Genomic DNA, 26,020 nt, shown 5'->3' on the forward strand with positions numbered 1-26,020 from the left:
TTGCATTTAACATTGTTAAAAAGATATTAATGTAAACAAATGGACCTGTCAAATGTTTCGTGTACTACCCATTTGGCAAAAATCTGATTCTATGAAAAATGACGTCATTATACCTAATAATCACTGCTGCCAACCCAAATTTCCATGTTCAGATTTTTACTCGCTATGTTGTATGTATGTACATGAGGCTTGCGAATTGCTCCGTTACACCGGCCCTAGGGCCTAGGTGCCCTAGGTGCCAGCACCAGCCAGCACTCAGCAGTCAGCACCAGTCAGCATTGGTCAGCACTGCCAGTCAAGGGAAAATGGCGTCTGCTGGGTTATTCCGATGCAATAGTGACGGCGCCCAGATCGGTGACGACATCCTACAAGTATTAGAAAAATTTTAACTGTCAAATGGCGAAAACAATTATTTTTTCATTATTCTGAAATGCGCCAGAAATAGAGTTTCGTTATCAAGATGTCAACAAGATCGCAGCTCACGAAAGACTTGAACGGTTGGTGATTATAATGTTTACATTACTACATAAGACTTTTCTGTCAATTTTGCACCTATTTTATGTTCTGTGCAAACTTGTCTTTATTTTTCAATCTTATAATTATCAGTAACGTAATTATCAAAGAATGTGTATAAGAATAACGATATAATTTTTATTTTATTTTTTTAGAGTCTGTAAAAGCCCTTCTTGGCAAACATGTTAAGATACTGTTGAAAAACGTAGTGAAATTGGAGACAAAACCAGATAAACAGGAAAATCGTGTTTTGGTAAGTACATTGTATTGTGCTTTAACATCAATGTGGTAGAAAAATATGCTAGATTTATTATAAATATTAATTGCTCTGTGCTTAGGTGTTTTCTCCATGTCGTTTGTTTCTATTAACGGCTAAAGTACCTACAAGAGTTAGTATTCTATTCATTAATATTACCATTAATTAGAAAAGCATTTAAATTTATAATGCTCCTTTTGTTCTAGATTGACTGTCATTTTCACTATCTAGAAATAACTTCTATAGAGTCAAAAAGAACTAACACATTATGCCTAGCTGCAGCAGACAGAAACTACAATTTTACAACAATCGGAGCAAGTGCAGATACTGGGGAAGTGGATGCTATGATAGAGGCCTTACATACTGCTATTCGTAATATTTTTCCAACTGTACCTCTTAAGTAAGTATTTTGTAGCTTAAAATTATTAATTAATATAAAATATTTGTATTTTGTTGTATGAGTCACCCATACTTTATGAATCATTTCAGTTATATCGTACGAAAAATAGAGGTAATACCAGCTAGTAGACTACAAAGTATAAGGGGAAGTGACTTAGCAAGAAGCACTGAAGCAACAAGAAATACAGGTCCTTGTGGAGGATTCTCCACTCAATATGCGTGTATGTGTGACTTACATGGCGTACTATATAGAGAAGAAGTGGCTTGGGTATGCCAATTATAGTAAACCAATTGTAGTATAGTTAAAAGGCACTTTATGAATTTAATTATCAAATTTTAGGATGTAGATACGATATATTTATCACATGATACGCGAGAGCTTAATTTAAGGGATTTTGATCATTTAGATCAAAAAGACTTAGTTCCAATTATATCTGCTTTAGAATATAATACATGGTTTACAAAATTGAAAGCATCTCACCTTAAACTAAGTCATGAGCCACTGGAACGATTGTTACATGTGATTAGAAGATCTTTGTCTATTCAGGAGCTTTATCTTGATAATCTTGGTATTAAATGGTAAGAAGGGAATGAACATAAATATTAACATGCAATAAAAAATAATCTATTTAACAAAAATAATTATATTGCTTTAAAGGGATTTTGCTCACAAATTGTCTTTGGCTTTAATGTCCAATGCCAATACAGTGCTTCAGACTATTGATTTATCATACAATACAATTGAAGATAAAGGTAAGGAAAAATTATAAAATAGTATAGTATATTGTACTGCTAATGAAACATTTAAAAAATAACATTTTTATTAACTGTCCAAATTATGTATAAATTTATATGTTCATATAGGAGCCTCTAGTTTATGTGGTATAATAGCCAAGTTGATGCAAGGTTTGTGAAAAAATATAATTTATGTATAGTGTTTAGTAATCTTATATATTATGCCTAATTTTTAAATATTGCTTTTGCATATGCTCTATGCTATAACTATATTTTTACTTAATCCCATTAATTGCATTGTTCAATATAGTGCTGATGCATTATTTCATTGTTAATCTCAAAATTTGTTACTGCCTTTTGCCATAATGTTACACTATAATATTACTATAAGTAAAAGAAATAAACAGGTTGTTAATTAACTTTTATAAATGTTTTTAGGAGGCACTCATTTGTCTGGTCCAATTGGAAAATTACCTAAAGGTCTTCAGAAATTGAATTTGGCACATTGTGGATTAACAGGGAAGGGAATTGGACAAATCGCTCATGCTTTGAGTTTAAATAGAAGCATGTTAACTAGTCTTCAATATTTAAATCTTTCAGGAAATACTTTAAAGGACGATATTAATGCAAGTATCTAACAATAAAACACTAACATAAATTAGTAATGATTTTCCAGTGAAAATACAGTTTTATAATAAATCTTGTACCAATTTATTTCCTTGTAGAATTTATGCAATTTTTTGGCACAACCTAACAGTTTGACACATTTGGATCTTAGTGGAACAGAAACTACTTTAGAATGTGTAAGTAATGAACCACTGTAAAGTATACTTATAGAAAGATGCATCCAAAAAATTTGGTGAAAAGCCCCATATTAGGAAAAGTCCGTTAAATAGGATGATGCGCCCACAAATAGAAAATGAGAAACATGTCAAAAAGTGCCCCTTATTTTAAAAATTATTATAGTGAAGCAAAGTTGCACATTCGAAATATGAAACGGAGTCACTATGAAAATATGTAATTGCAAAACGGAGCAGCTCGTTGACACTAAGGTGATTTTGCTTCAACACTCGCAACTATCCAAATTTAGTCTCCACATTCTTCTTTTTGGTTTCTCGCCTTACACTATCTCCGAAATTTTAAAGCATTGCTCAGTTTTACGTTCCATTCTGCAATAGCATGAGCTCTTATATTGACTCCGTTTGATTGATCACAGTGTGCAGTTTTGCTTCATTTTGGTGACTTGCATGATAGTGGGCGCTTGTTGACATGTCTCTTAATTTGTGTACGTGGGCACATTCTCGTAAATAGTGACATTTTAAAAGTATGGGAGCATTCACTAAACTTTTCGGGCGCACTTTGTACATAGAGAGAATTATACGTAATATATCGAATTTCTTCACTAGTTATTTGGTGCTTTGCTTCGAGGTTGTGCAACAAATCTAGTCCATCTGAATGTTGCTCGCAATTCATTTTCAAGCAAAAAGACCAAAGAAATACCTCCAAGCTTCAAACAATTTTTTACAGCAACACTCTCATTAAAATACTTAAATATATCATTTTGCAAACTACCACTAGAAGCGTTAAAACATCTACTGCTTGGTTTAGCATGCAACGAAAGTACAGTCGGCTTAGAGTTGGATATGAGTGGAAACAATTTAGGATCTATGGGTGCACACGTTTTAGAATCATGTATTCACGGAGTTCGGTGCATAGCTTCGTTAGATATTTCAGAAAGCAGTACGTATAATTTTAAATAAACAAATGGGCTCTTTCTTTTATGAATAAATTTTTAAGGTATTTTTACTGAATTGTTTGAAAAAATTTCAGACATGGATGTCGACTTAGCTCAAGTTATAACTGCCGTTGGTAAAAATAAATCAATCAAGCAATTGTATATGGGAAGAAATACTATTGGGATGAAGAGCAAGCATATTGCTATTGTTATGGATGCTCTAGTGCAAATGATTCAAGAAGATGATTGTGTCTTACAAGCTTTACATTTACCAGATTCTAGATTAAAAAGTGATTTATACAATTTAATTAATGCTTTAGGAAGCAATGCATGTCTTCATATCTTAGATATTAGTGGCAATCAAATTGGAGATCCTGGTGCCAGACTACTAGCCAAAGCATTACAAATAAACAATCATCTTAGAACAATTATTTACGATAGAAATAATATTACTCTTCAAGGTTACGCGGATATCGTCCATGCTTTAGAGAAGTAAGTGTCCTTGAAATATATTAGTAAAATAAATAATTTATTAAGGTCATATTTAAATTGAAAATTTCTTTGATATTGTGGTATACAATTTTGATGTAGAAGATAGAGTACCTCGACGCGGCATTGTGTATTTGATTACTTACAGTCGAAAAACTACCATGTTTTTTTGTATAAATGTTTAAAAAGGAAAGATTTTTTATATTTCTTTATTTGATTTGCAGAAACTTCAGCGTTAGATACATGCCATTTCCAATTTATGATCTACAGCCTTGTATGAAAACTTCAGCTGAAAAGACTGAACACTTGGCAAAGAAAATTCAAGATTTACTCCAAAGAAATGTAACTCCATGTAAATACAGCCATGGGCAAGCATTTAGATTACAACAAGGATTTTTGTTAAGCTCCACTCAACAAATGGTGGACAGACTGGTCGTTCAAACTCAGGATACAATTAAAGCTCTCGCGGCAGAAACCTGTGATGCTAATAATGATATTAATTATGCTACTGGTTTAATACAGGATGCAGATAATTCCAAGCAGGTAAAAAATATACTATTTTATTTTATGAGTCAAACAATTTTTAGTATAATTGTAAATAAACACACAATAAGAGAAATATTAATGTTTGTATTTTAGCTATTACCCCGACTACATGAAGTACTACAAAGAAGAGATGAAAATAATCCAATAGAGCTCAAACTAAGTGATTTGGCTACCGAAGTTCATAAAGTTGTTTCGACTTACTTGCAGGTAATAAAAATATTGTTTGTCAAATAATTGAAATCCTAATGTAAGTAATTTTTGACAGGATTCATTAGATGCTATGCTAAAGTGTGCTACTGAACAGTGTCCAACAATACTATCACAGACAATAATAAGAGGGGAAGAAAGCGAGCCAGTCGCAATAGAAACTGATTTACGTAAAAGTTGTAAGGAGAAAAATCAACTGAGTGGTGAATTTGTTCAAATTACCATCAATGAACAAGCTGGAGCAGATATTATTAACAGAGTAAAGTAAGTTTATCTCGCATGAATGCGGAATAATATTGAAAATAATTACATGTATAATTTTGTAATTTCTATTATATTATAACATTTAGCGAGCTCAACTTGGCAGTTGCTGCTCATATATCGGATCGAATTACGGATGAAGTCATTGAATCATTGTCCAGAAGTTATAGAGCTTTGGTTAGTATGTTGTTATATTTTTTATATGCGGATAATTTAACATTTTATGTAAAAAATTAATTTTTGCTGATTCATTTTATTTCTTTTTGTATTTAGATTGGTAGTTATGATAGTAGAACAAGAAGTAGCACGCCAGATGTATTGAGGCCTAGCGCAGGCTCAATGAGTAGTGGGAGCGTCATTGGCGTTGTAAGTGGAACAGCTTTATCTGCAGTTTTAAACGCTGGAAGAGTTAGTACAGCTTCAGAAGATGAATGTCCCTCGGAAAGTTTCTCTTTGACAAACTCAGTTGATCAATGCTCCAACGAACAATCTCCTTTGGTAAGCATACCTTATCTTTAGGCTAATAAACGAAAAAAAGTTATTTATATCACTACTAATTTTTTTACGCTTACCTCTCAAGAAATTGGATTATTTGAATCTCGTAAGTGATTGTATCCTATGTTTTAAATATATCGAGTTTTGTTTTAATATTTATTTGTTAATTAGTACATTAATTAGTAATATTTATATTTAGAGAAAATAAATTTAAAATGCTTTTATATTTAGGCAACTCCTCATTTGTCCAACAAACGCAAGAGCTTACATGGAAGGAAATTAAGACCCAAATCTGTGGTAGATACGGTAGAAGGTCTTTCTGCTGATGACATACCGGATTTACTGCCACCGTTACCGAAAAATCAAACAGAAGGTAAAACTATACTTTTATTAAAAACTCCACGCAGATTTAATTGAATTTGCTGCAAGTAACTGTTTTTCTGTTCTTTGATTCTTGAATGGTATATCTTTTAGTGATTTCAGAGAATGAACATTCATTAACCGAGTCTTTAGACTCAGTATCAGAACTGCCAAACCCAGTGAGTCAACAACTGCAGCATTTAGTAAAGTCTAGACCTCGGCGAACTAAAACTAGAGCACCAACTAGGCCTATGCTGAGATCAGATCAGCCTACAGAAGGTTTAGCCCTTGGCGAAGGTCTTGATGTGTTCTTTAGACCTACTACTCCAACCACTCCATTAGTGTCACCTACAAGTGATGATAGGTACAGTTGTAAAAATATTAGCATACTGGTATTATTCTCGTGGCATATGAATTCTTAGATAATTTATTTTTGCTAATAAAATTACAGTTCGTTACACACATTTCCAATTGATGGAAGTCCAAATTTATCCCAAGCCAGTCACAAAAGTACCGCAGCTGATGCAGAGAAAAAACATGTCTACAATTCACCAATATTAAAAAACTTATTAGAGCCAACTCCACGTTCAAGATCAACTGATAATTTAGAAAAGTTTTCGCCACTAGTCGGTAGAAGGTCTCAGGGCGATTCTCCATTAACTGCTTCGCCTTTAGCACGAAGAAACGCTTATGCTTGTGACGGTACTATAAGTGAAGGGACAAGCGGCAAGTCAGAAAGTAACAAAGACAGTTTTGACGATGATGTACCTAGTGGCTGTGTTGACCTCATAGAATCCAATTCCGTATCCATAGTAGGCTTTCGCGTTAATCAATGCTCTTCAAGAGATACCGATGATAGAGATAAAGATGCCCCAGAAAAAAAAGGTAGTGCTAAAAAATCGGGAGAATCAGACAAATACACCGGAATTTCATCTTTCAAGTTAAAGTCGACTGGATTTGATCTGAAGAGTCCAACGAATGGAGGATCTAATAGTGGAATAAAAAGTTCATGCGATACGTCCAAATCTCCTGTATTAAAATCTCTTGGTAAAAGTAATAGTTCTGCTGGTGATGGGAAAAGTAATAGTTCGCACTTAAAGATTAAACCACCTCCTCCTGCGACAGCGCCCAAACCTCGACCATGGAGCATGGCTACCGACAGAAAATCTGGTAAACTTATTATATTTTATAGGGTATGATTTAATAAGTATCATATTAATTATTTTCTGTAAGTTTTTAAGAATTAATATAGTATATGATATATATCATCACAATACTGGAAGATTTTTCTTAGAGTTTCTACAATTACAAATTAAATTTTGTAGGAGAATTTAATCTTTTAAGCGACGGTTCGAGCCCCAATACATCTGCAGGAAATACACCAGATTCAGGAGACGCTTTGGATGAGTCAACTGATAGTGGAGTAAGTGGACCTGCTTCATTGCCGCCAACGTTGTCAGCAAGCAGCACCGCGAGTTCATTAAGTAATACAAGCGTTGAGAAACGATCTGTAAGAGAACTTGCAGCAAGTTTGAATAAATCGAAAACAGATAGAAAAGAAAATGGTAAGAGAATAGAATTAACTATGCATGTTTAAAATTAATACAGAAGTCAGTATGCTATTTAACGTTCTTGTTCTTTTACGTTACTGTAACAAATTTGCATGTGAATGTTATATTTTACAAGTTTTGCTGTACATATTATTTTAGAGCAAACCGCACCTGCGGCATGGAGGTCGGTCCTTCAACGATCTGTTGACCGGTCAATAACCAAGGTACTTTTTATTTATTTTTTTTTTTATTTTTTAAGGATGCATATGTAAATTTATCTCTCAAAGTTTATAGATGCGGTACTTACATTTTTGTTTTTATTTTATTTAAAATTCATTCAACTCAAGATACTTGCAATAATATTTTGTATTGAATTAAGTTATGCAGCTTTAATACTAACAGTCATTGATACAACCTCTACTATAGGCTTTTTCATCTATTTATATTTTATTGCAATTCCTGTATAATAATTAATTCATATGTAGTTATATATGAATATTTAATTACTTTTATTTATAAGGATCCAAAAAATTATTAATAAACTTTATTTGCAGGCAACGGAAGCACCGAAAATGGTTGAGAATAATCGATTGGGCGTCAAGCTTCGGCGTACCTCTTTCTTGCGTGATTCAAATTTCAATTATGACAATGATATAGTTGACGTCTGACTGCCAGTCATACACTAATACGTTCAAAAATTGATGATAGTATAAAGCATTTGAATAATCAAGGTCTTCATATTACTTAATATTTATTTATATACATATATATAAAGTTCATAGTAGCAGGTACCAGTAAACGAAACATATTGATTTGAAGACTATTACTGCAATTCGAGTTTAGGAAAATCATGACCAGTGTATCAATTAAATATAAATTATTTATATTATAATTATATATAAAAGACTGTAATTTGAGATAAATTATTGTATCTCATGTAACTCGAACATTCTAAACTACATTGACCTAAAAATTGATTTTATTTATAATAATTTAATGCAACATTCACGTTAAGATCGCAATACTAAGTAATATGATTTATAGTTATGCTTCCTAAGCCTGGCTAAAACTAATATTAATTTGTTTTTATCCTTTATTGTGTGTCTATAAGATATGTTTTACAAAGGAATTTTTTATAACTATACAACTTTTACGTAAAAAAAGCAATGTTTTAGGCTATAATTTTTTATATTACTGTAGTTATAGTAGACAGTCTTGTACAGTGCATAATCTTTTGAAATATCAGTCAAACGAAATAGGGCAATCTATTATTGTTCAAAGTTTAGACTGTTTTGTATATTCTCTACTTATATTTGTAAATGTTGAGAACTCATTATTACTAGAAGTTAATTGTCAAGTCTTATAAAAAGCCAAATTTGATTTTAATTTTAATGACACAGCTATTAAAATAATTTTAATTTTCTTTTAAGCAAATATAAAAATTGTATACTGTATATATAAGGACGTTTGATATATTGATACTGTGTATTTTATATTATTGGCTTTAAAAATGACGTCATAGAATCCATTTACGGATTTATTATCCTTGTATATGATTAACAGTCGTAATTCGGTAAATGAATTGAAATCATGTGTTTTATATGAATTGTGGTCATAGATTATGATATACATAAGTATGATAAGTTATTAAATTAGTCACATTTTTCGAAAAACAATAGGTACTTTTGAATGTCAAGTTTATATGTATTTAAATTAACCATTATATAAATTTATTTCTTAATAGCAACGAATATTATATGTGTATATACAGATGTACAAAATGAGAAGTGTAAAACAAATATAATATCAAAGTAGTATTTATGAATGAAAAAGTGAAATTTGATTTAACAATAGCTATTTACATTGTATTAGTAAATTTTTGTTATTTTAATATTGATTATTATATACTAAATATATATTATGCAAATTCTACTCTTTTACTATTAAATATAGTAATCTTTGTAGTATTTAAAATAATGATTTAAAGAATGCTAATTATATATATCATAGAAAAAAATTATTTTTTACATTCAGTGAGTTTCATAAATAATTGGAAATTCTAAATGAAATGTTTTATCAAAAGGGGAAAGTATGATAGCAGTTTTCTAATACTGAATTTGATATATTTGGTTTACAAAAAAACAAGTTATGACTTAAGCCAATATAGTATATGTAATAATCCACTTGGGATGTTCATTATAGTACTTCCAGTATAACAGTTAAATAATACAAATTTAAAAGTATCCCAAAAAAAAAAACTAAGATACTTTGAAAACTTTAATATTATGTGGTATACATTATACATAGATACGTGATAATCAATGCAATTAACTCCTTGAAATTTTCTCATATAATGGACTAATTTAGTTGATCTCTTTCTTTTTATAGCATAGGAATAATAATTTTTATCCATTTATAGTTATGATTGAATTTAATATTTTATGAACAATTCAAAGAGTATTTAATTATCTTAAATAATGTAGTAAATAATTTTAAGCACTTATAATACTTAATATCTTATGGAACAGTAAAATAGTTAAATCAGTTCTTCTTGTGCACCAACTTATTTTTAAGAGTTAAAGAAAATTAATCATTTTTTTAATATTGTGAGAATTGTTACAAAATTATTTCCACATAAAGTTTCAAAATACAAATTAAGTTTATGCAAAATAGAAATTTCAAAAAATTTGATACATATATGTTAATGATTTGATAAGTGTCAGTATAAGAATGCAATATATTAAATAATAACGCATCCATGGGTAACAGGAATTGAAGGATTAATTTACACAAAAGTATTTAAAACAGTGTGATTTAAATTATTATATGCATAGTTATTGAAAATGGATATTCAACCTATTAAAAACAAGTGAATTTTGTGGTCTCTCATTTTTCTGCTTATTTCTTTTTTGAGACGTTATATCAGATATATATATATATATACATGATAATGTTACTCTTATTATGACATTGAACAGTTTATAAAAATCTTACAGAGAATACTTTTAGATTACTCAATTGTTAATTTGATTAAAAGGGATTTAGGTAAAAATACAAACTTAGGTAAAAATAGCACTTAATATAATTATGCATGAATATTTCAAAAACAATAGTCATGACAATTAATATTATACAGGTGATCTTCATAATTATTATGTAATAAGAAAAATATTGTAATTTAAATTTTCACTTACAAGTTGGATTATTAGGATTTTATAAATTTAGCTTATTTATCACTTAATCTACAATGAATGAAGCTATTAATTTCTTTATAACGACTTATATTTATAATATAATATACCTGTTATATTACATTTCAGATCTTTACTTTCTTTTTAATATTTGCACTATTGTGCCAAATGTTTTAAAAATTGTTGTGCATGTAATAAATAAAAATGATCAGTTTTTGCATATATTATATTAAAATACAAAAAGCACCTGTAGATTCCTAATGTATATATTAACAATTGTAAGTATGTTCCGTATGTATGTGATATAATTATACATTTATTCACTACATTCAATGATGCTAATACTCTATTTGAACTTTAATCATAGGATGATACAAGCTAATAATAAAGTCTGATTAACATTAAAATTTAAAGGTTTTATTTCATTCATAATCCTTCTAATGCCTTCAGTAAGTTATTTTATATAATTTTGCAGGATTATGTAGAAATGTTATACGAAAATCTATAGTATAATTAAATTTAATGACTAGGCAAAACCAAAAATTTTATATTATTTACAAGTGTTTGTTTGATTTGCTTTAAATATATAATTGTGAAATTTTAAATAAAATATTGCATATAAAGAAAAGGACTAATTATAATTTATCAATGGTTCTTAAATTTAATCAATAACAAAAATGAAAATAAATTGATCTTCGGTGTGTGAAATGCGTGCGTGCGTACAAAATATATTGCGCCTTGTCAGTCATCATTGGCCATTATGTTGACTGATTAACTTTAAAAAAAGATGACGAAAGCACTGCACAAATCTTAAAGAAAGGTTTAACTGTGGTAACGTGAAGGAATGGAAAAGTTACTGATTAGTATAGGTAATGTTGTAAATGGTCGTTAATTGCCGACGAAGTTTTATGGTGTGGGAGACCCTTACGGTTCTTACGAAGCTTACGAATTAAAAGACTGATTATACAGCCAAGTTGAACATAGCTCCTCGTTATTGTATGATATTTTTTATAAAGCTCAATGTAAGTGTATAAGTTAAGCAGACGCGAAGGGATTAAAAATGTCACGCTCTAAAACGGAAAAATCTGGAAATGGTAATAAATGTGATCTTACCGTATGGACACGTGCAATCACCGCTAATTCCGAGTGGCCAGACAAAGTAAATATAACCTCAAATTTTATTTTAGTCTATTCAGATATTTTAACTTAAAGCATTATTAAATCCGTATGATTTTTCTTTTAGGAAGAATTCTTAGATGTAATTTATTGGGCTAGACAAGCGATTGGTATTATTGTTGGTATAGGATGGGGCCTTATACCATTGAAAGGTTTTGTAGCACTTTTGCTGTAAGTTGAAAAAACTCTCTATTATATATTTGTGAGAAACAAGTATCTTCCATTCTCAAATTTATGTTGCAGGTTCGCACTAGTCAATGCTGGAATTACATACTTATATTTCAATAGTTTTCAACAAATAGACGAAGAAGAATTTGGTGGTGTATGGGAATTAACTAAAGAGGGTTTCATGACCTCTTTTGCTGGCTTTTTGGTAATTAAGATCTTTCTTGAAAATTGCCTTTCTTATTTTAATTTTGATGTTGTGTATAATAAATTAGTAATTTTTAGGTAACGTGGATAATAATATATTCTGGATTACATTTTGAATGACGTATAACTTTTTATCTCAAAGATGAAATATTCAAATGAATTATAAATAATTTATATGCAGGACAGACTTAATTTTTTTAAATTTTATTAATAGCAAATATTTGAATTGTAACAAAAAGAACATTTTGAAATACTGTTTGTATTGCATACTTTCTTACATTATATTTTAAGTGCAGCATAATTAAACTATTATTATTCTGTAGCAATATATTTATCATCTATCTATACATGATGGTATACTAAGATAAATATACTTATTGTTATATTTATTAAAATTTTGTATCATGTAAAACACAACAAGATGCCTTGAAACTTAAACTCTTATTCTATTTAATGAAATAATCAGTGTGCAAACTTATTTTATTATTATAAGAATAATAATACCATGAAAATATTCCTGTTAAATATAATTAATAATAAAACTGGAAGAATTGATGAGATACTTTAAACTGTAGAGTTTATTTTGTTATTTTAATGTTGGTTTTGGTGTAAAGTAAATTAACAGCAGCTTCGTAAACAAAAAGTAATTTATTTATAATAGGTAGTATATTATATAAAACTAAATTAACCAATCATTATGCGTTTTCGTCCGCGCGCTTGAACTTCCTTATATTTCGATATTATTTCTTTACACTGTACTTTGTTGAGATAACTTTGCTTATAGTGATTAAAAATCTCATCAAAGAAAGATGGTATTTCAGAATGTGCACTTAGTAGAGAGCGTTCAAGAACGTACAAATCGACTGCTTTATCCTCCTGAGTCGACTCTACTCGTGCTAAGCCAAAATCAATCATGGCAAAAGTGTTTGCAGCTAAAAATATTACAAACTGTAAGAAATTTGTGTTTTAGAAAACTTAGTTTAATCTAGTTAAGAATACCTTCTTTTGCCTTTTCTTCTGTTATTTCTTCAAGCGAAATGTTCTTCAAGAGAATATTGGAAGTAGTTAAATCACCATGAATAATATTTTTCATATGCAGCTTGGCAATAAGCGTTCCTAATCCTCTAGCAACAAACTCTGTAAAACGTTTAATGTTTACATCCGTATTTCCAGACATATTTTGCTCTATGAAAACCTTTAATACTGTAGCATTTTCAATGTACTCCATATAGATTCTCCGGCGATCTATGTCGACTAAGAAAATTGCTGGAGTCACGATACCTTGATTAAAAAATTTTAACTAATTATCAAAATCGCATAAAAGTATAGTTGATTTAACTTAACAGTTTTAATTTAACTGAAATTTGCTCAAGTAAAATTACCTGCCATTTTCGCTCGTACAAGGGCACGAGCTTCGGCTTTAATTCTATCTTTAGTTATTCTTGTGTCCAAATCCTTGTGTCGATATTTTTTTACGAATCTTTCCTTAATTATAGTCGGCCGTCCTAAATAACAGCCCTTATACAAACGAGCCTCCGCACCTTGGGCTATCAATTCAAAATGCTTCATTTTACCTAAAAATTAAAAACATAGAATACATTAACATAGCAATAAGACATCAAAATATTAAAGTATGATGTAGCTTAACGCAAAGAGAGCCTACTGTTTCTATAAGTGTGAGTCGAATACAGTTTGGGAAAATCGAGATTTAATTAAAATTATTATAAAAACCGTACATATAGATTATAAAGTAATGTATATTTTTCTTCATTTACTTCCTATCTTTGGTTTCCTGATTTACAAGTACAGCCTTAGAATCTACATCTCTTTATTTTCTGATGATACAAAGTTTTCGTTGATCAAATCAATTAGAAAAACTTGTATTTAATTCTATATTATCTCTGGTGGCACAATTTTTATTTTTATTGTGGTTAGCATAGAAGTGGAAGAATAAAAAGCTTTTTGTTAACAAGAGAGGTACAGGCAGGGCGGATGAGATAGCTAGTAAACTACATAGTAAGGTAGTTGTTAGCGCTAGCGAGGCGAGGCGAGACGAGGGCCAAAGGCAGGCGAATCGATCGTCCACCGTCTGCAAGCGTCCTGCGCGCTAATCGCTATCCCGACGCTAGTATTCGCCCATACTTTCTCCTCATCGGGTTGTCTCCGCTCGATTCTTCTAGCCAGAAACGCGCTAACGCTGCAAGTACAATTTGCAAAAGAAACGCGAGCGCGCAGTTCACCTCTACCTCAACACGATTCTTGTCATCTAGCGATATTTTCCTGGCTGAAAAAATCTGGAAGGGCGAAACGTTCAAGAAAATAAAGAAAAACAAAATGAGGGACGAGGTAAAGATGGATGCTAAAAGACTTATATCCGAAGTCTACAAGCGGCCAGCGCTCTGGAATCAGAGACACGTTTACTATCACAATCGAGAAGTGACAAATCGCGTTTGGATGGAGATAGCAACAATTTTCAAACTTCCCAGTACGTGTCTCCCAATTAACATCAGTTTTTCCCTATATCTCTTATCACACATTAGTTTTGCATTTCTGCTTCATTTTCATAAAAGTGTGCGAAATTGGTGCATGGAGAGTGGCTAATTACCACTATCCCTCTTGTGTTTACCAAATAGCACATTATCCTTTTATCAAAATCGCACGCTTCCTTCCCAATCTATTTTTCCGTATCTATAATCCGGTGCTTGTTAACTTAATCGAAGTTGTGGATAATTAGAGATAATTAAAGATTACATTAGCAGGAAATAGACTTTAGGTTCGTTTTATAATGCAGCGTGTATCGTATAACCTCACTTTTTGTGGCGGTAGTTTTTAGCGGGAATTAATCGGCGAAAGACTCGCGACGCAGCATGAATTGCAACGAATTTTTATGTCAGCATTGTAATTTTACCTGATGTAGTGGAACGTTTATTTGTTGTTTTTTTTGTGCTTTTACGGTAGACTAAACGTTCTATGGCTGTCAAAGCGATTGAGATATTTAAATTGCAGAAGCAAGTAGCCAAGTAGCCCGTAGTGAATTTGCGCCTCTGCGCAAGCGCAAGACAAGTCAATAATCACGCATCGCGCATGCGCTCTATACAACAATGTGTAATGTGCTATACATATATATATATATAGTACAACTAATTCTAAATACACTTTTCAACAACCTGTTATATTTTTTAATATAAAATATTTCTGCTAAAATGAGCAACGTTAAAGATATACCCCTGTATTAATTTAGTTGCATGATAGGAGTCTTCAAATTTTGTCATATTGCTATTTCGATTAAGCCCTTTATGGAAATATTATAAACATTATTTGCAGAACCGGTATTAAAAGCTAAATGGAAAGGTTTGCGAGACACTTTTCGCGCTGAGTTGAAGAAGGAGCAAGTTTATTTACTTAGAAAGAGCAAATTCCATCGAAATCGACCGGTGTGGATACATTACAAGAGCCTGCAGTTTTTGAAAGAACAGATGTTGCCCCGACCGCCGATTTGGGAACGAGGCGCGAGTAGCGATGGTGAAAGAATGGCCAATGAAAACGACGCCGAACGGTCACGAGATACGTCACCATTGAATGCCAGAAACCACGATGAAAGGGATGCACTGGCCGATCATTTGTTATCTATAGGTTCCATGGGTAGTGAGAAGAGCTCTATAAAAATTGACAACATAAACCATCAAATAGACGTAAAGCAAGAGCCTGAAGAGAGTTTTGAAAATTTAGAATTCCAAAACGTCGCCGATAATTTAGGGGGCAACGAAATGATGCTCCAAAATATTTCGCCAGAGCAAGTTTTGATGGGCGAGAGTGAGACAAGTAGCAATCTTGCTGCTGACCCTCTCATGGAGGGCAATCGGTTTGATGACAATTATTATTTCCTCATGAGTCTTTTACCCCACATCAGAACGCTACCAGCAGAACGGCGAATGCTCCTCAGAATGCAAATGCAAGAGTTAGTTTACAAAGAAGTATATAAAAAGTCCTCCGATAATACCGATTCTTAAACGTCGGTTTTTAGACATTAAATTAAATTCAATTTACGCTTCTTCAGTCGCTCTATAAAATCTGTTATACCTTTATTATGTTTTTCATGTAAGTTAGTATTATCTATAGTTTTAAAGACCCCCTGATATTGGATATTTTTTTAGTATGAACTTATTTACTTATTTTTCTTATGTAGCTGGTTAACATATGAGATAACAAAAACCAGAAATACGGAGAAAACATTAGAGAATACCAAAGCATTTTAGCACGATGCTTAAAATTCAAGCTGTAACTTGGTTTATTCTTTTTCCCACGGTGAGAGAAACCTATAGGATTTCTCCCTTCTTCCTCTCTTTTTTAGACAAGTATCGTCTGACTGTAGGTATAATAAATACGTTAATTTTTGTAAAAAGAGAATCGTTTAAATTATGGTGGTACAAATGTTTCTCAAAAAATAGTTGTTTCTGTGAAAACAAATAAAAACTTTAGATTGTATAAGTATAATATATATATATATATATATATATATATTTGTAAATATATCTCGACCAAGGCACGAGGCTGTGAATAAATAATGTACATGCAATGCTGTTAATAAAACGCATTGAGAGATATCCTTTCCTTTCACAAAAGCCAGCTGTTCTTATTTGTTTTTCCCAAGATATCTTTTATAAATATTAAATGTGGGAAGAAAAGGTAAGATATGAATCATCGAATTGGGAGATGCTTGCGGAAGTTGAGAATCACTGGTACTTTCTCGTACAACCTGCAAAGGCAGGTACGTGCAGTCCCACACATACCTAGAAAGGTATGCATTTATAAAGAGATATGTATAGCGCATTGGTGTTGGTTCAACGTATAAGTTATGTATATAGGTAGGTAGGGTAGGTGCATCATCGCGAGCATCACGGACGGCTAAGCGGTTTCTGCGCATGCGCATGCGCACCTGCCCCTCCTCCGCTCCGAAGTCTCCAACCAACTTCTATCTGCTTCTATCCAACAACATCCACCATTGCTGATTAGTCTGTCTAGTATCTACTACTCTCTTTTAGCTTTAGCGACTCTACCACCCAAAACACAAACGGACATGTGATACTATCCTATTTTAACGATTCTCCTGTTATAATTCTCGCCAAACGAGAAGCAAAGCCAATAGTGTGAGTTTCTAGTGACTTCTTTGCAGTGACATTTTAATATTCTGCTCTCTCTTTCCATCTGCGAATTCTCGGCTCCGTTCAAATCTTACCTACCTTAACTTGAGCACCGTGTTTAGTGTACCGTTATGTGTGTCATGCCTTGCAAATAATTCCCATTTTTCATTACACGTCACTTCTTTTCCTATCGATTGTCAATAAATTCCCCCGATCATCCTTAAATTCCTTTGCTAAATATGTTCCCTCTAGCTTATGATCCACTGTTGCTAAAATTTTCATCAAATTTTCTTTCCCAATACTTGATATAAATCCACCAAGAAATACAAGCAATATTTGAACTTTAGTATATTAGTTTATTGAAATATTAATTTCAAGGTAAATGGTCTTAAAAATTAGTTTCCACTGTTGTCAATGGCAAATTCGATAAAAATGTCGACAATTACAGAGAGAAACGTGTGATTTGTCAAATGTTTTTCTGCTTTCCTGCTACAAACTGTTGGTTTTTTCTTGTTTCGTTGAGTGACGACCAATGTCAATTTATAAAGGTGTTGTATTTTTATGTTGAAAGAAATCTTCTCATGAAGAATTGTCGCGTGTTTGAAACTCGTGTGGTGTATCACCTGCCGATAATTCTTTTTCGACGTACGCCCCCTTTTGGAAACGATTGTTTCTCGTCAATGCCGCTTGTCTATATTAAGCATGACAATTTGATCTATTTGAAATGCGGAACGATTTGATACGCGCCGTTATGTATAAATGTAATTCTATCGAGTTCCGATGAACGCGTAGTAAATAGTCATTCAACAATAACCACATTTCACTGTGTTTACTCTAACATTTAGTCGTGTTTCTCGTCGACATCAATATTAAAAGTTATAAATTTCCAAAAAGTTGATGCAGCAGGGAAAGATACTACACTTGTTTTAACTCATTATTGGTCAGTGTGGCTTTTAAGGCATATGATTATTATCTTGAAATTTCATTTAATAACTTAATATAGGACATATTACACCTCTGGTTGTATATTATTTTTTAATAGCTTTAGAAAATATTAGCAAGGATAATCAGTAGATCTTACAAGAAATTTCAAACTAAAGACTTCTACAATTTATATGCTTAAAGAAGAGTTTGACTACAATACCGATAGAATTAATGATTTCACTTTTTCAGGTCGACCGTGGAGATTTTTAATCAAGGCCTTTGCAACTGTTAACGGAGAGTGTGAGAACGTAGAATGGTAATTTCTCATTTGAACGATGTTGAGATAAATGTGCCTTGCGTATCTCAGAATAGAGGAATGGTGAATGGCTCGAGCAACAGCAGCAATAGTGACATTAGCGGGCATAACGGAAACGAAAGGACCAACTCCAACGGCAATATCGAGTCTGGCCAAAATAGTGTATTATCAAAACTCGCCAGTAAAGCAGTAAACCAAGAGGACTCTCTAAATCTCAGCAATAGAATTGCCAACGGTTTAGAGTGGAATCAGAGTCGTAAGAATCGTAATTATAAGCGGAATGATAGTGAAAATGGGAATGGGAATGAAATTGAGAACAGAGATGAAAGCGAGCAAGAGCGAGGAAGAAGCGAGAAATCTGGGCAAAACGGAGAAGCAGCTTCGTTGCCGATAACGTTGTCGTCCTCGTCTCTGGATCTGCACAGTTCAACCGGCTCGAATCTGCAGGACTCCGGTCACTACTCAACCAGTCCTGATCGCAACGACTCTTACGTAACTGGTAGCGCCATTAAATTTATCACCAAACCGTCCAGCGAGGAGAACTACGAAGCTTTCGGTTCTATCGACGGAGACGACAGAAACGACTCCCATGCAGCTAGCAGCACTACTTCCTCGCCTACTGGTCTCGATTTTGCAAGGTCACCTGCAATTCTAATCGCTTCCTTATCTTTTAACTTGGATAATTCCTACCCCATTCTGTCTTTGTTGTTTGAAAAGCGTGAATTACTTTCAAATGATTACACCTCCAAATTACATGTATACTCTTAACTGTCAAGCGCTGTTTTACTGGACATTTTTAATCGCGTCTATTTTACCTTATCGTTAACGCATTAGAGTATTTTCTTTATAAACGAAACGGTATTTAACGTAGAAAATAAACACGTGGATGTACTCATGGGTGTTGAAATATCCTTTTATACAAATTATTGTTGGACATATTTTTATTCAAATATCATTCTCGTTTGATGTTATTTATTTACTGTTATTGTTTTTTGTTATTTTAGAAATCCAAGAAGCCCGAATTCAACTATAGGAAGGCATTCGTGGCTTCGTACATCGCTTAGACGAACACCGCCAAGGTGAAGTATTTTAAAACTAATGATTTCTGTATTTTTTTTCAATTGCATAATCTATTATGTCTACTAACACAAAAATTATTTTTGTTTAATAGTTCTGGAAGGAAAAGGCTCAGCTCTAATGCCCTAGCAAGGTTAGTATTACATATATATATATATTATAAATAAAAGTAGTTTAATATTATTCTCATGTTCTCTAACAAATCAATGTTTTCTCTTTTTACTATTTTTGGATTATTGCTCATTGTTGCAAAACTTCTCTTTATTTATCTTATTAAAAATAGTAAAAGAGAGACCTGGCTATGTGCTAGCTGTATTGTGTGCTTTCAAATATAATTTAAGGGAAATTTAAGTACATTCGAATATAATGTTTAAATATGGGGTTTCAGTCAATTATACCGCAGTGGAAGCTTCAATAGCTTAGGCAAGGGTCCAGCGACCGATAATACGGAAGACATGTATAGTGATATTTCCTTAGAGGATGACGTCATTGATCTCAGTCAGAAGGTAAGAAGATTGGTACGAAATAAAAATAAAATTATGGCAGTATATTACAAATCAATTGTATTGGCAACCTAATCCTTTCTAGCGTGGGTAGCGACCTCCCACGCAATTTCAAGACTTAAGCTTTTCACCAAAATACGATGATGCTTCTCACATAAAATATTTATTTGTCAAAAGCATAAAATATTTGCCGGTATCAAAAATTTCATTGGCTGTGTTTACACAACAGAATAAATTTTGCAAATAGATCAAATATTATTTGGAGAGAATTCAGCCGATTTATACGCATAAATAAACAATTGATAAGCAGTAGTTTCGATTAAAAGAAGAGAGAAATTTTAAGTGAAATGTATCCGTATAATTATTTGAAGACGTGATTGGTTATGAGAGACAAAAGTCGATAAATTAATAAAATGTCTTATTTGCTTAGCGGTATTTTAAAGCGATTTTTAATGTGGGAAGGATGGCCCTTCTTTAATTTCTTGTTACTTTTAGCTATGATTATTTATTTATGCTACATTATTTCTAAAAATTATAAACCAATTGTTATTACGAGTCCTGCTACACCAGGCCGTAATTCATATTCGGCCCGAAGATCGGCTACAAAATCTGAGATGCCAAGAAGTGCATCTTCCAAAAAAATTGATTCGCCGGATTAAATATTTTGTACGGTTGTTTTCCTCCATTGACGCCCTTGAAAAAATCTTATAATTCTCTACTATCAAAAATATACAAAAATACTCCCACTTAAAAATGGCTTGGCTATTCTATGAGCATTTTTGATGCTCTATATAGAGCTAAAGAAAAGCCTGCAGACACGAAGCTAAATATAAAATCGACCATTCAACAGAATAGAATTCTTTCAGAGTGAAGAGGTCAGAATTAATAGCACAAGGTTGAGGTTTTGTTTGCAATTTATTTGTACTAATCTAGTTTGTTTTAGCGAAGTGTACTATAACTTTCTTATAATAATATTGTATATAAAAGAGTTATTTATGAATGCAAAACGTAATGATAAAACTAATGGCTTTTACAGGTACAAATGATACAGGAACAGGTGCATGCTCTAGCTGATACTCAATCAGTGGAAGGAGAGCGATATGCACGAGCGAAACAAGAAAATGCCACGTTACAGGCACGTATATTGATGCTTGAAGAAACTGCTAAAGATGCTGAAATTAGAGCAGAAGAAAGACTTCAGGTAAATAACCACTTTTTACTTCGTTTTTTCTTAGTTACAATTTATACAAAATACTTTTTACTTATAAAGATTTTTATACTGTTATATATAGTAAAATATTAATAATAGCCTAACTAAATATTTTCAAAAAATTTTATTAATGCAAGCAGTTTCTTTTGTAAGATTTTAAAGTGCTGTTTCAAATCTTTATGTTTTTAATTTGCTTTAAAGACTAATAGGAAGTTCAATTAACATATCCAACTGAAAAACTATTACAATTTGTGTAACTAAAAACATTCAGTAAAACTAATAGTAGATTTAGCATAAAAAATCTTATGTTCCACTAGATTTTGAGTTTGATCTAATTTATTACATGTTCAGTGGTGGCCAAATAATTAAGGATACCACTTTTTTCCCCATAAAACGTCCATGATAACGCGTAAAAATAATTTTAAAAAAGTAGAAATCACAGTATTTTAGTATATTTTAACTGTCCTATCTTCTAAAATATATAACCGATTTTAGTGGGAGTTTTTGCAAAAAATACTCAGTTAATCGCCTTCTATAAAATATATATCTTGATTTTTTAATACAAAAATTGTCCTTCACTTTGAAAAATGACCATCATTTTCAGTCGTTATATTTTTATAAAAAATTATAATTTAAAAAGTCGCTGAAACATGTAAACTGATGAATTATCCATTCTTAAATAATTTTTTTTTCTAACTATTTTTACTTGTTATCTGTGGACAGTATATGGAAAAAGTCGTGACCTTAATTATTTAGTCACCAGTATAATATTTTTATAGTATTTTATATTAAAACTGTTTAAGTGGATTTAACAAGTTTTGCAAATAGTCACTTCGAGTGAAAGAGGAAGCAGAAAAAATAGTGTGTTATGAAATTGACTTAATTATAGCAAAATGTTTACCATATAAATGTCATTCACAGTGAGTCTTGTTAGTAGTGTTACCTAATACCAAGCTTAATTAGACTCCTGCGTTTGCTTAGTCAGAATGATGAATTCTGAAGTAAGGAATAATAAGCTTATGTTGATGTTTTTTTCGTAGGCTGAACAACGAAGACATAGAGAATGGGCTAGCCGTTTGGAACGTGAAAAACAATTACAGTTGGAGAATTATGCCATTAAATTGCAAGCAGTTGAATTAGAAAGCAATAATTTAAGAGAAGAGATCGTGAGGTTACGTGAGCAACTGGAAAAGACAAAGACGGAAAAGGCTCATTTCGAAAATTTACTTGCTGATTCTAAACGAGAAGCTCAAATTGCACATGAAAATGAACGACTTGCAGTCAGTCGTGCAAATGCAGCACATAATTTGCTTGAAGCGGCGAAAGATGAAATGTCTTTGAGAATCGAAGAGCAACAAAAAATTGAACAACTTCAAAATCGTTTAATGGAGCTAGAAGTTCATAATAAAAGTACGTGTTATAATGCATTAAATGAAAGCGATAATTTACAATCAAGAGACACGATGGTGTCTCGACGGCAAGTACATATATATATACCGTCGAGGCACTACTCTCTAATACAGTATAATTTTACTATAAATTCTTAATCTCGAAAAATAAATTTTTTTTTAATACTGATATAAATTAATGAATGTCGTTCATGCAAAAAATATATTCGAATGAAAAAACTATGGTAATTTGTTTAATTTTATTAATTTTAGGTTTGGAAGAATCTCGGGATGAATTACAAGCAGCCATGGCAGTCCAAGCAGGTCGAGAATTATTATTACGAAACTCAAGCAATAACGTTACAGAAAAAGGCCCTAGTCTAGCAGCAGAGCTTTTAGCTGGGATCAATCAAGATCAGGTAACTCGCTTTTTCATCGGTTTATTTTATTACAACGGTAGTATGGGCTAGCATGTAATATATAACCCTTTCTTTTCATTCGACAGGCGGACGGACACATCGACAATTTCGAAGATTTTAGTAGTATTTCCGAAGTAAGTGAACAATTATACCAACGTTATACTAGAATTTTTAATTTAATTAAATTCTTTCAGATAAAGATAGCTCTTAAGGAACAACAAGAAGTTAACGCACAGTTAAGGGCATATATTGATGGAATTCTTTTAAATATTGTTGAAAATCATCCTCAATTGCTGGAAGTAAAACAAGCGCATTGATTTATATTGTAATATATTGTTAGTACAATTTATTTTTATACAGATTTCAGATAATTTCAATTTAAATCTTGTTCCTATTAGCAAGATTTATGCAATATAATAACGAGGATGACGTTAAGAGTGGTTGTTATACATAAAATAGATCAATTTTTATTCACAAAAATGTTTGATGTAAAATTATTTCTGTTAACTGGTTAGTTAAGATGCCTACATAATATCTTTTTACAGTAAATATGATAAACAAAAAATGGAAGAAAATTGCAATAATAGGCTTTTTAGTAACTTAATGCAGTATTAATCATTGTTTATCAATTATATAGTGATGCTTATACAGATAAGATTTTATAAAGATTTTTAAAAGATGGTTTAGTATCTTCCCTTAAAGACACAATTTCATTTGATATGAAGTTCCACAAGTGTGAACAAAAATTATAAGTATATAATTTTTTCAGACCATCATAAGAGCACTACTATTAAAACTGATGAGTTTCCTAATAATTATTTAATACTTAAGAATTGATTGTTGATAGAAGAACAAAAAGATTTTGTTTATTAAGGCGAGTAGCAAAATCCTATAAATTAATAGAAACAGTGGCCAAATGGATTAAATTTAAATTTAGAGAGCGCACAAATCTACCTAAATTAGAAATAAAGACAGTAATGTGCAAAGACAATCTATACATGTACTTAAGCTTCATATATACTTGGTAGGAGAGACAATAATATTGTTTACCTTGAATACATCTGTCATTTGTATAAATATGAAAGAATGTTAAATTAAAAATTACTTCCAAACCTCTATACATCCATCTATGCAAACTATTTATATCACACTATGCTCCTTCTGTATCAAGAAAACTTTGTATAATATAACATTTTTTAAAAATTTTAAAAATGACAGACATTCAAGGTGGTTAGAGCTATTGTCTCAACCCGTATACATATAGCATATAGATATATTAATATTGTTTAACCTTAGGTCTATTTTTACAAAATTTTATTCTAATAAAAACTTTATTGTAAAATATCTTAAAAATCACTTAAAGTTAAAGCCTATTTCACTGCCAGTATTGTAAGCTTCGTTATATTAAAACAGAATAGAAAAAGGTACTAACACTATATTGTTATAAGGTAATAACTTAAGAATTTTGTGATATTAGAATTGACATGCTAAGTTAGAGGTTACTTTGCAGTTGCATTGAAGCATTCTTACATTACTACTACGTCATACAGTTATTTTATCAAAATTCTTACAGCTATTGTTCCAAAAAAAGGAATTAAAATTATCCCCTTTGTACTGTTTATAAAGCACTACAATCTTAGGGACTAAATAGTGTATTATTATGCACAATTTACTGCGAGCCTATAATAAAATGATATTTAAGTTTTGTTTAAAATCTACTATAAAATAATAAGAAATTCATAAATATGTACAAACTATTCATTATTAAAACATTAGAGCCAATCAAATTATGTTTTAATTAAATGGGGTTTTAATTATTAACATATCTTATGCTTTGCATGCACTGTCAATATTAAACAATGTAAGGGAAAAAATAACTTATCAGGGTACTTAATGATGGTACCTTTGTACATTAATATTTTTATAAAATAATAAAAATTAATAAATTGTCTGTAAATAAAGTGCGTCGTAGAGATTATACGAATATCTCACATATGCCGGTTTACAAATTGTTTTTCTATTTTATGATATACAAGATACCTTTTGTTTATTCTTCTTTTTCTTCTTATAACCTGTTTGTCCCCTTTCTACAGTTTTACTCTTATTCTTCTAACAGGATTACATTCAAATATGGATTTATGATGCACTTTTATTTTCAGGTTTTATCGGTAAATATAGCATTAAGTTGATTTATTTAGAAACTTGGCAGACAGATTAGATTAAAATTGATTAAATGAAAATGACTTTATACTCACACAACACTTTTCTTAATAACTTTTAAATTAGCTTGTACTATTTTATTTGTAGCTTAATCGCGTAAATGAAGCAAAATATAAATAAAAATAAATAGTCTGTACAATTTAACCTTCAGCTTACGTATTGTCGTATATACTACTGCTACATATTATAAATGTTTTTTATATGTACATTGTATTAGTATAAATAACACCTTTTATGAATACGTTCAACTGTTTATAGTAAAATAGTGTAAGATAAAGGAAATAAAGGAATAGAATTGACATGAAATTTCGTCAGAATATTTCATCATATCCAAAATCCAAACCAATCCAAACTAACCTTCCCTTCCGGCTTCTGTCCTGCTGCCAGCACCCCACAGTACCCCCAGCCCAGTACCTGAGTACCTCTACTAACTTAATGAACGTTGCGATATTGTGCGATTTTTGTTCCCCTACTGTTTGTGAAGTGTGACTATCTCTGATCTCCATTCCCCACCCCACCCAAGCAGAAATGGGCAGG

The 26,020-nt window shown here is 31.4% G+C and overlaps 5 protein-coding genes across 12 annotated transcripts; 4 read left to right on the top strand and 1 right to left on the bottom strand.

The window, feature by feature from the left end:
• Positions 1-280: 280 nt before the first annotated feature.
• On the top strand, positions 281-9,389 carry LRR (Leucine-rich repeat). Its single transcript, XM_066736809.1, has 24 exons — positions 281-497; positions 669-766; positions 852-902; positions 976-1,169; positions 1,259-1,436; positions 1,509-1,747; positions 1,827-1,921; positions 2,033-2,074; positions 2,342-2,529; positions 2,629-2,706; positions 3,310-3,643; positions 3,734-4,130; positions 4,352-4,670; positions 4,767-4,880; positions 4,939-5,144; positions 5,231-5,318; positions 5,415-5,639; positions 5,722-5,742; positions 5,868-6,009; positions 6,111-6,360; positions 6,448-7,166; positions 7,322-7,561; positions 7,706-7,770; positions 8,101-9,389. The coding sequence occupies exons 1-24, from the start codon at positions 461-463 to the stop codon at positions 8,212-8,214; spliced, it is 4,434 nt and encodes a 1,477-aa protein (XP_066592906.1). The 5' UTR covers positions 281-460; the 3' UTR covers positions 8,215-9,389.
• Positions 9,390-9,566: 177 nt separating this feature from the next.
• LOC136779122 (GEL complex subunit OPTI) lies at positions 9,567-12,625 on the top strand. The gene is made up of 4 exons (XM_066736489.1): positions 9,567-11,896; positions 11,981-12,084; positions 12,157-12,286; positions 12,364-12,625. Exons 1-4 carry the CDS (start codon positions 11,798-11,800, stop codon positions 12,403-12,405), a joined length of 375 nt encoding a protein of 124 aa, XP_066592586.1. The 5' UTR covers positions 9,567-11,797; the 3' UTR covers positions 12,406-12,625.
• A 211-nt stretch (positions 12,626-12,836) lies between these two features.
• On the bottom strand, positions 12,837-25,947 carry Prpk (TP53 regulating kinase). 4 transcript variants are annotated; one of them, XM_066736487.1, is made up of 4 exons: positions 25,841-25,947; positions 13,668-13,859; positions 13,285-13,566; positions 12,837-13,217 (listed from the first exon to the last, which is right to left on the bottom strand). In XM_066736487.1, exons 2-4 carry the CDS (start codon positions 13,852-13,854, stop codon positions 12,970-12,972), a joined length of 717 nt encoding a protein of 238 aa, XP_066592584.1. In that variant the 5' UTR covers positions 13,855-13,859; positions 25,841-25,947; the 3' UTR covers positions 12,837-12,969. The 4 variants fall into 4 exon arrangements, with proteins under 4 accessions (XP_066592584.1, XP_066592585.1, XP_066592582.1 ...); XM_066736488.1 differs by lacking the exon at positions 25,841-25,947 and adding an exon at positions 25,304-25,834; XM_066736485.1 differs by lacking the exon at positions 25,841-25,947 and adding an exon at positions 15,194-15,500.
• LOC136779120 (uncharacterized) lies at positions 14,618-16,879 on the top strand. 3 transcript variants are annotated; one of them, XR_010823523.1, is made up of 3 exons: positions 14,618-14,770; positions 15,610-16,387; positions 16,472-16,879. XR_010823523.1 is itself a non-coding variant. In XM_066736483.1 (2 exons), the coding sequence occupies exons 1-2, from the start codon at positions 14,620-14,622 to the stop codon at positions 16,293-16,295; spliced, it is 837 nt and encodes a 278-aa protein (XP_066592580.1). In that variant the 5' UTR covers positions 14,618-14,619; the 3' UTR covers positions 16,296-16,879. The 3 variants fall into 3 exon arrangements, 1 of the variants encoding a protein (XP_066592580.1); XR_010823524.1 differs by having other exon boundaries at positions 15,610-16,383; XM_066736483.1 differs by having other exon boundaries at positions 15,610-16,879.
• On the top strand, positions 17,295-25,305 carry LOC136779118 (rab11 family-interacting protein 4B-like). 3 transcript variants are annotated; one of them, XM_066736481.1, is made up of 11 exons: positions 17,518-17,804; positions 17,875-17,974; positions 18,600-19,304; positions 19,671-19,745; positions 19,838-19,876; positions 20,132-20,249; positions 21,283-21,447; positions 22,497-22,866; positions 23,118-23,263; positions 23,350-23,397; positions 23,458-25,305. In XM_066736481.1, exons 3-11 carry the CDS (start codon positions 18,664-18,666, stop codon positions 23,578-23,580), a joined length of 1,725 nt encoding a protein of 574 aa, XP_066592578.1. In that variant the 5' UTR covers positions 17,518-17,804; positions 17,875-17,974; positions 18,600-18,663; the 3' UTR covers positions 23,581-25,305. The 3 variants fall into 3 exon arrangements, with proteins under 3 accessions (XP_066592576.1, XP_066592578.1, XP_066592577.1); XM_066736479.1 differs by lacking the exons at positions 17,518-17,804; positions 17,875-17,974 and adding an exon at positions 17,295-17,432; XM_066736480.1 differs by lacking the exons at positions 17,518-17,804; positions 17,875-17,974 and adding an exon at positions 18,043-18,366.
• Positions 25,948-26,020: the final 73 nt, after the last annotated feature.

Source organism: Prorops nasuta, unplaced genomic scaffold (assembly GCF_024137725.1).
Source record: "Prorops nasuta isolate Cenicafe-Biocafe unplaced genomic scaffold, Cenicafe_Pnas_1.2 PNAS00015, whole genome shotgun sequence".
In the NCBI taxonomy this organism is placed as follows: domain Eukaryota; kingdom Metazoa; phylum Arthropoda; class Insecta; order Hymenoptera; family Bethylidae; genus Prorops; species Prorops nasuta.

Coding starts and splice junctions, on each gene's coding strand:
- LOC136779122 (XM_066736489.1), top strand. CDS start 11,798: ATGTCACGCTCTAAAACGGAAAAATCTGGAAATGGTAATAAATGTGAT. Junction 11,897..11,980: donor ATTCCGAGTGGCCAGACAAA/GTAAATATAACC, acceptor TTTTTCTTTTAG/GAAGAATTCTTAGATGTAAT. Junction 12,287..12,363: donor CCTCTTTTGCTGGCTTTTTG/GTAATTAAGATC, acceptor AGTAATTTTTAG/GTAACGTGGATAATAATATA.
- Prpk (XM_066736487.1), bottom strand. CDS start 13,854: ATGAAGCATTTTGAATTGATAGCCCAAGGTGCGGAGGCTCGTTTGTAT. Junction 13,567..13,667: donor TGTACGAGCGAAAATGGCAG/GTAATTTTACTT, acceptor TTTTTAATCAAG/GTATCGTGACTCCAGCAATT. Junction 13,218..13,284: donor AGAAGAAAAGGCAAAAGAAG/GTATTCTTAACT, acceptor TAATATTTTTAG/CTGCAAACACTTTTGCCATG.
- LOC136779120 (XM_066736483.1), top strand. CDS start 14,620: ATGAGGGACGAGGTAAAGATGGATGCTAAAAGACTTATATCCGAAGTC. Junction 14,771..15,609: donor AACAATTTTCAAACTTCCCA/GTACGTGTCTCC, acceptor CATTATTTGCAG/AACCGGTATTAAAAGCTAAA.
- LRR (XM_066736809.1), top strand. CDS start 461: ATGTCAACAAGATCGCAGCTCACGAAAGACTTGAACG. Junction 5,145..5,230: donor GATATTATTAACAGAGTAAA/GTAAGTTTATCT, acceptor TATAACATTTAG/CGAGCTCAACTTGGCAGTTG. Junction 6,010..6,110: donor ACCGAAAAATCAAACAGAAG/GTAAAACTATAC, acceptor TATATCTTTTAG/TGATTTCAGAGAATGAACAT.
- LOC136779118 (XM_066736479.1), top strand. CDS start 18,664: ATGGTAATTTCTCATTTGAACGATGTTGAGATAAATGTGCCTTGCGTA. Junction 23,264..23,349: donor CTGGGATCAATCAAGATCAG/GTAACTCGCTTT, acceptor TTCATTCGACAG/GCGGACGGACACATCGACAA. Junction 23,398..23,457: donor ATTTTAGTAGTATTTCCGAA/GTAAGTGAACAA, acceptor AAATTCTTTCAG/ATAAAGATAGCTCTTAAGGA.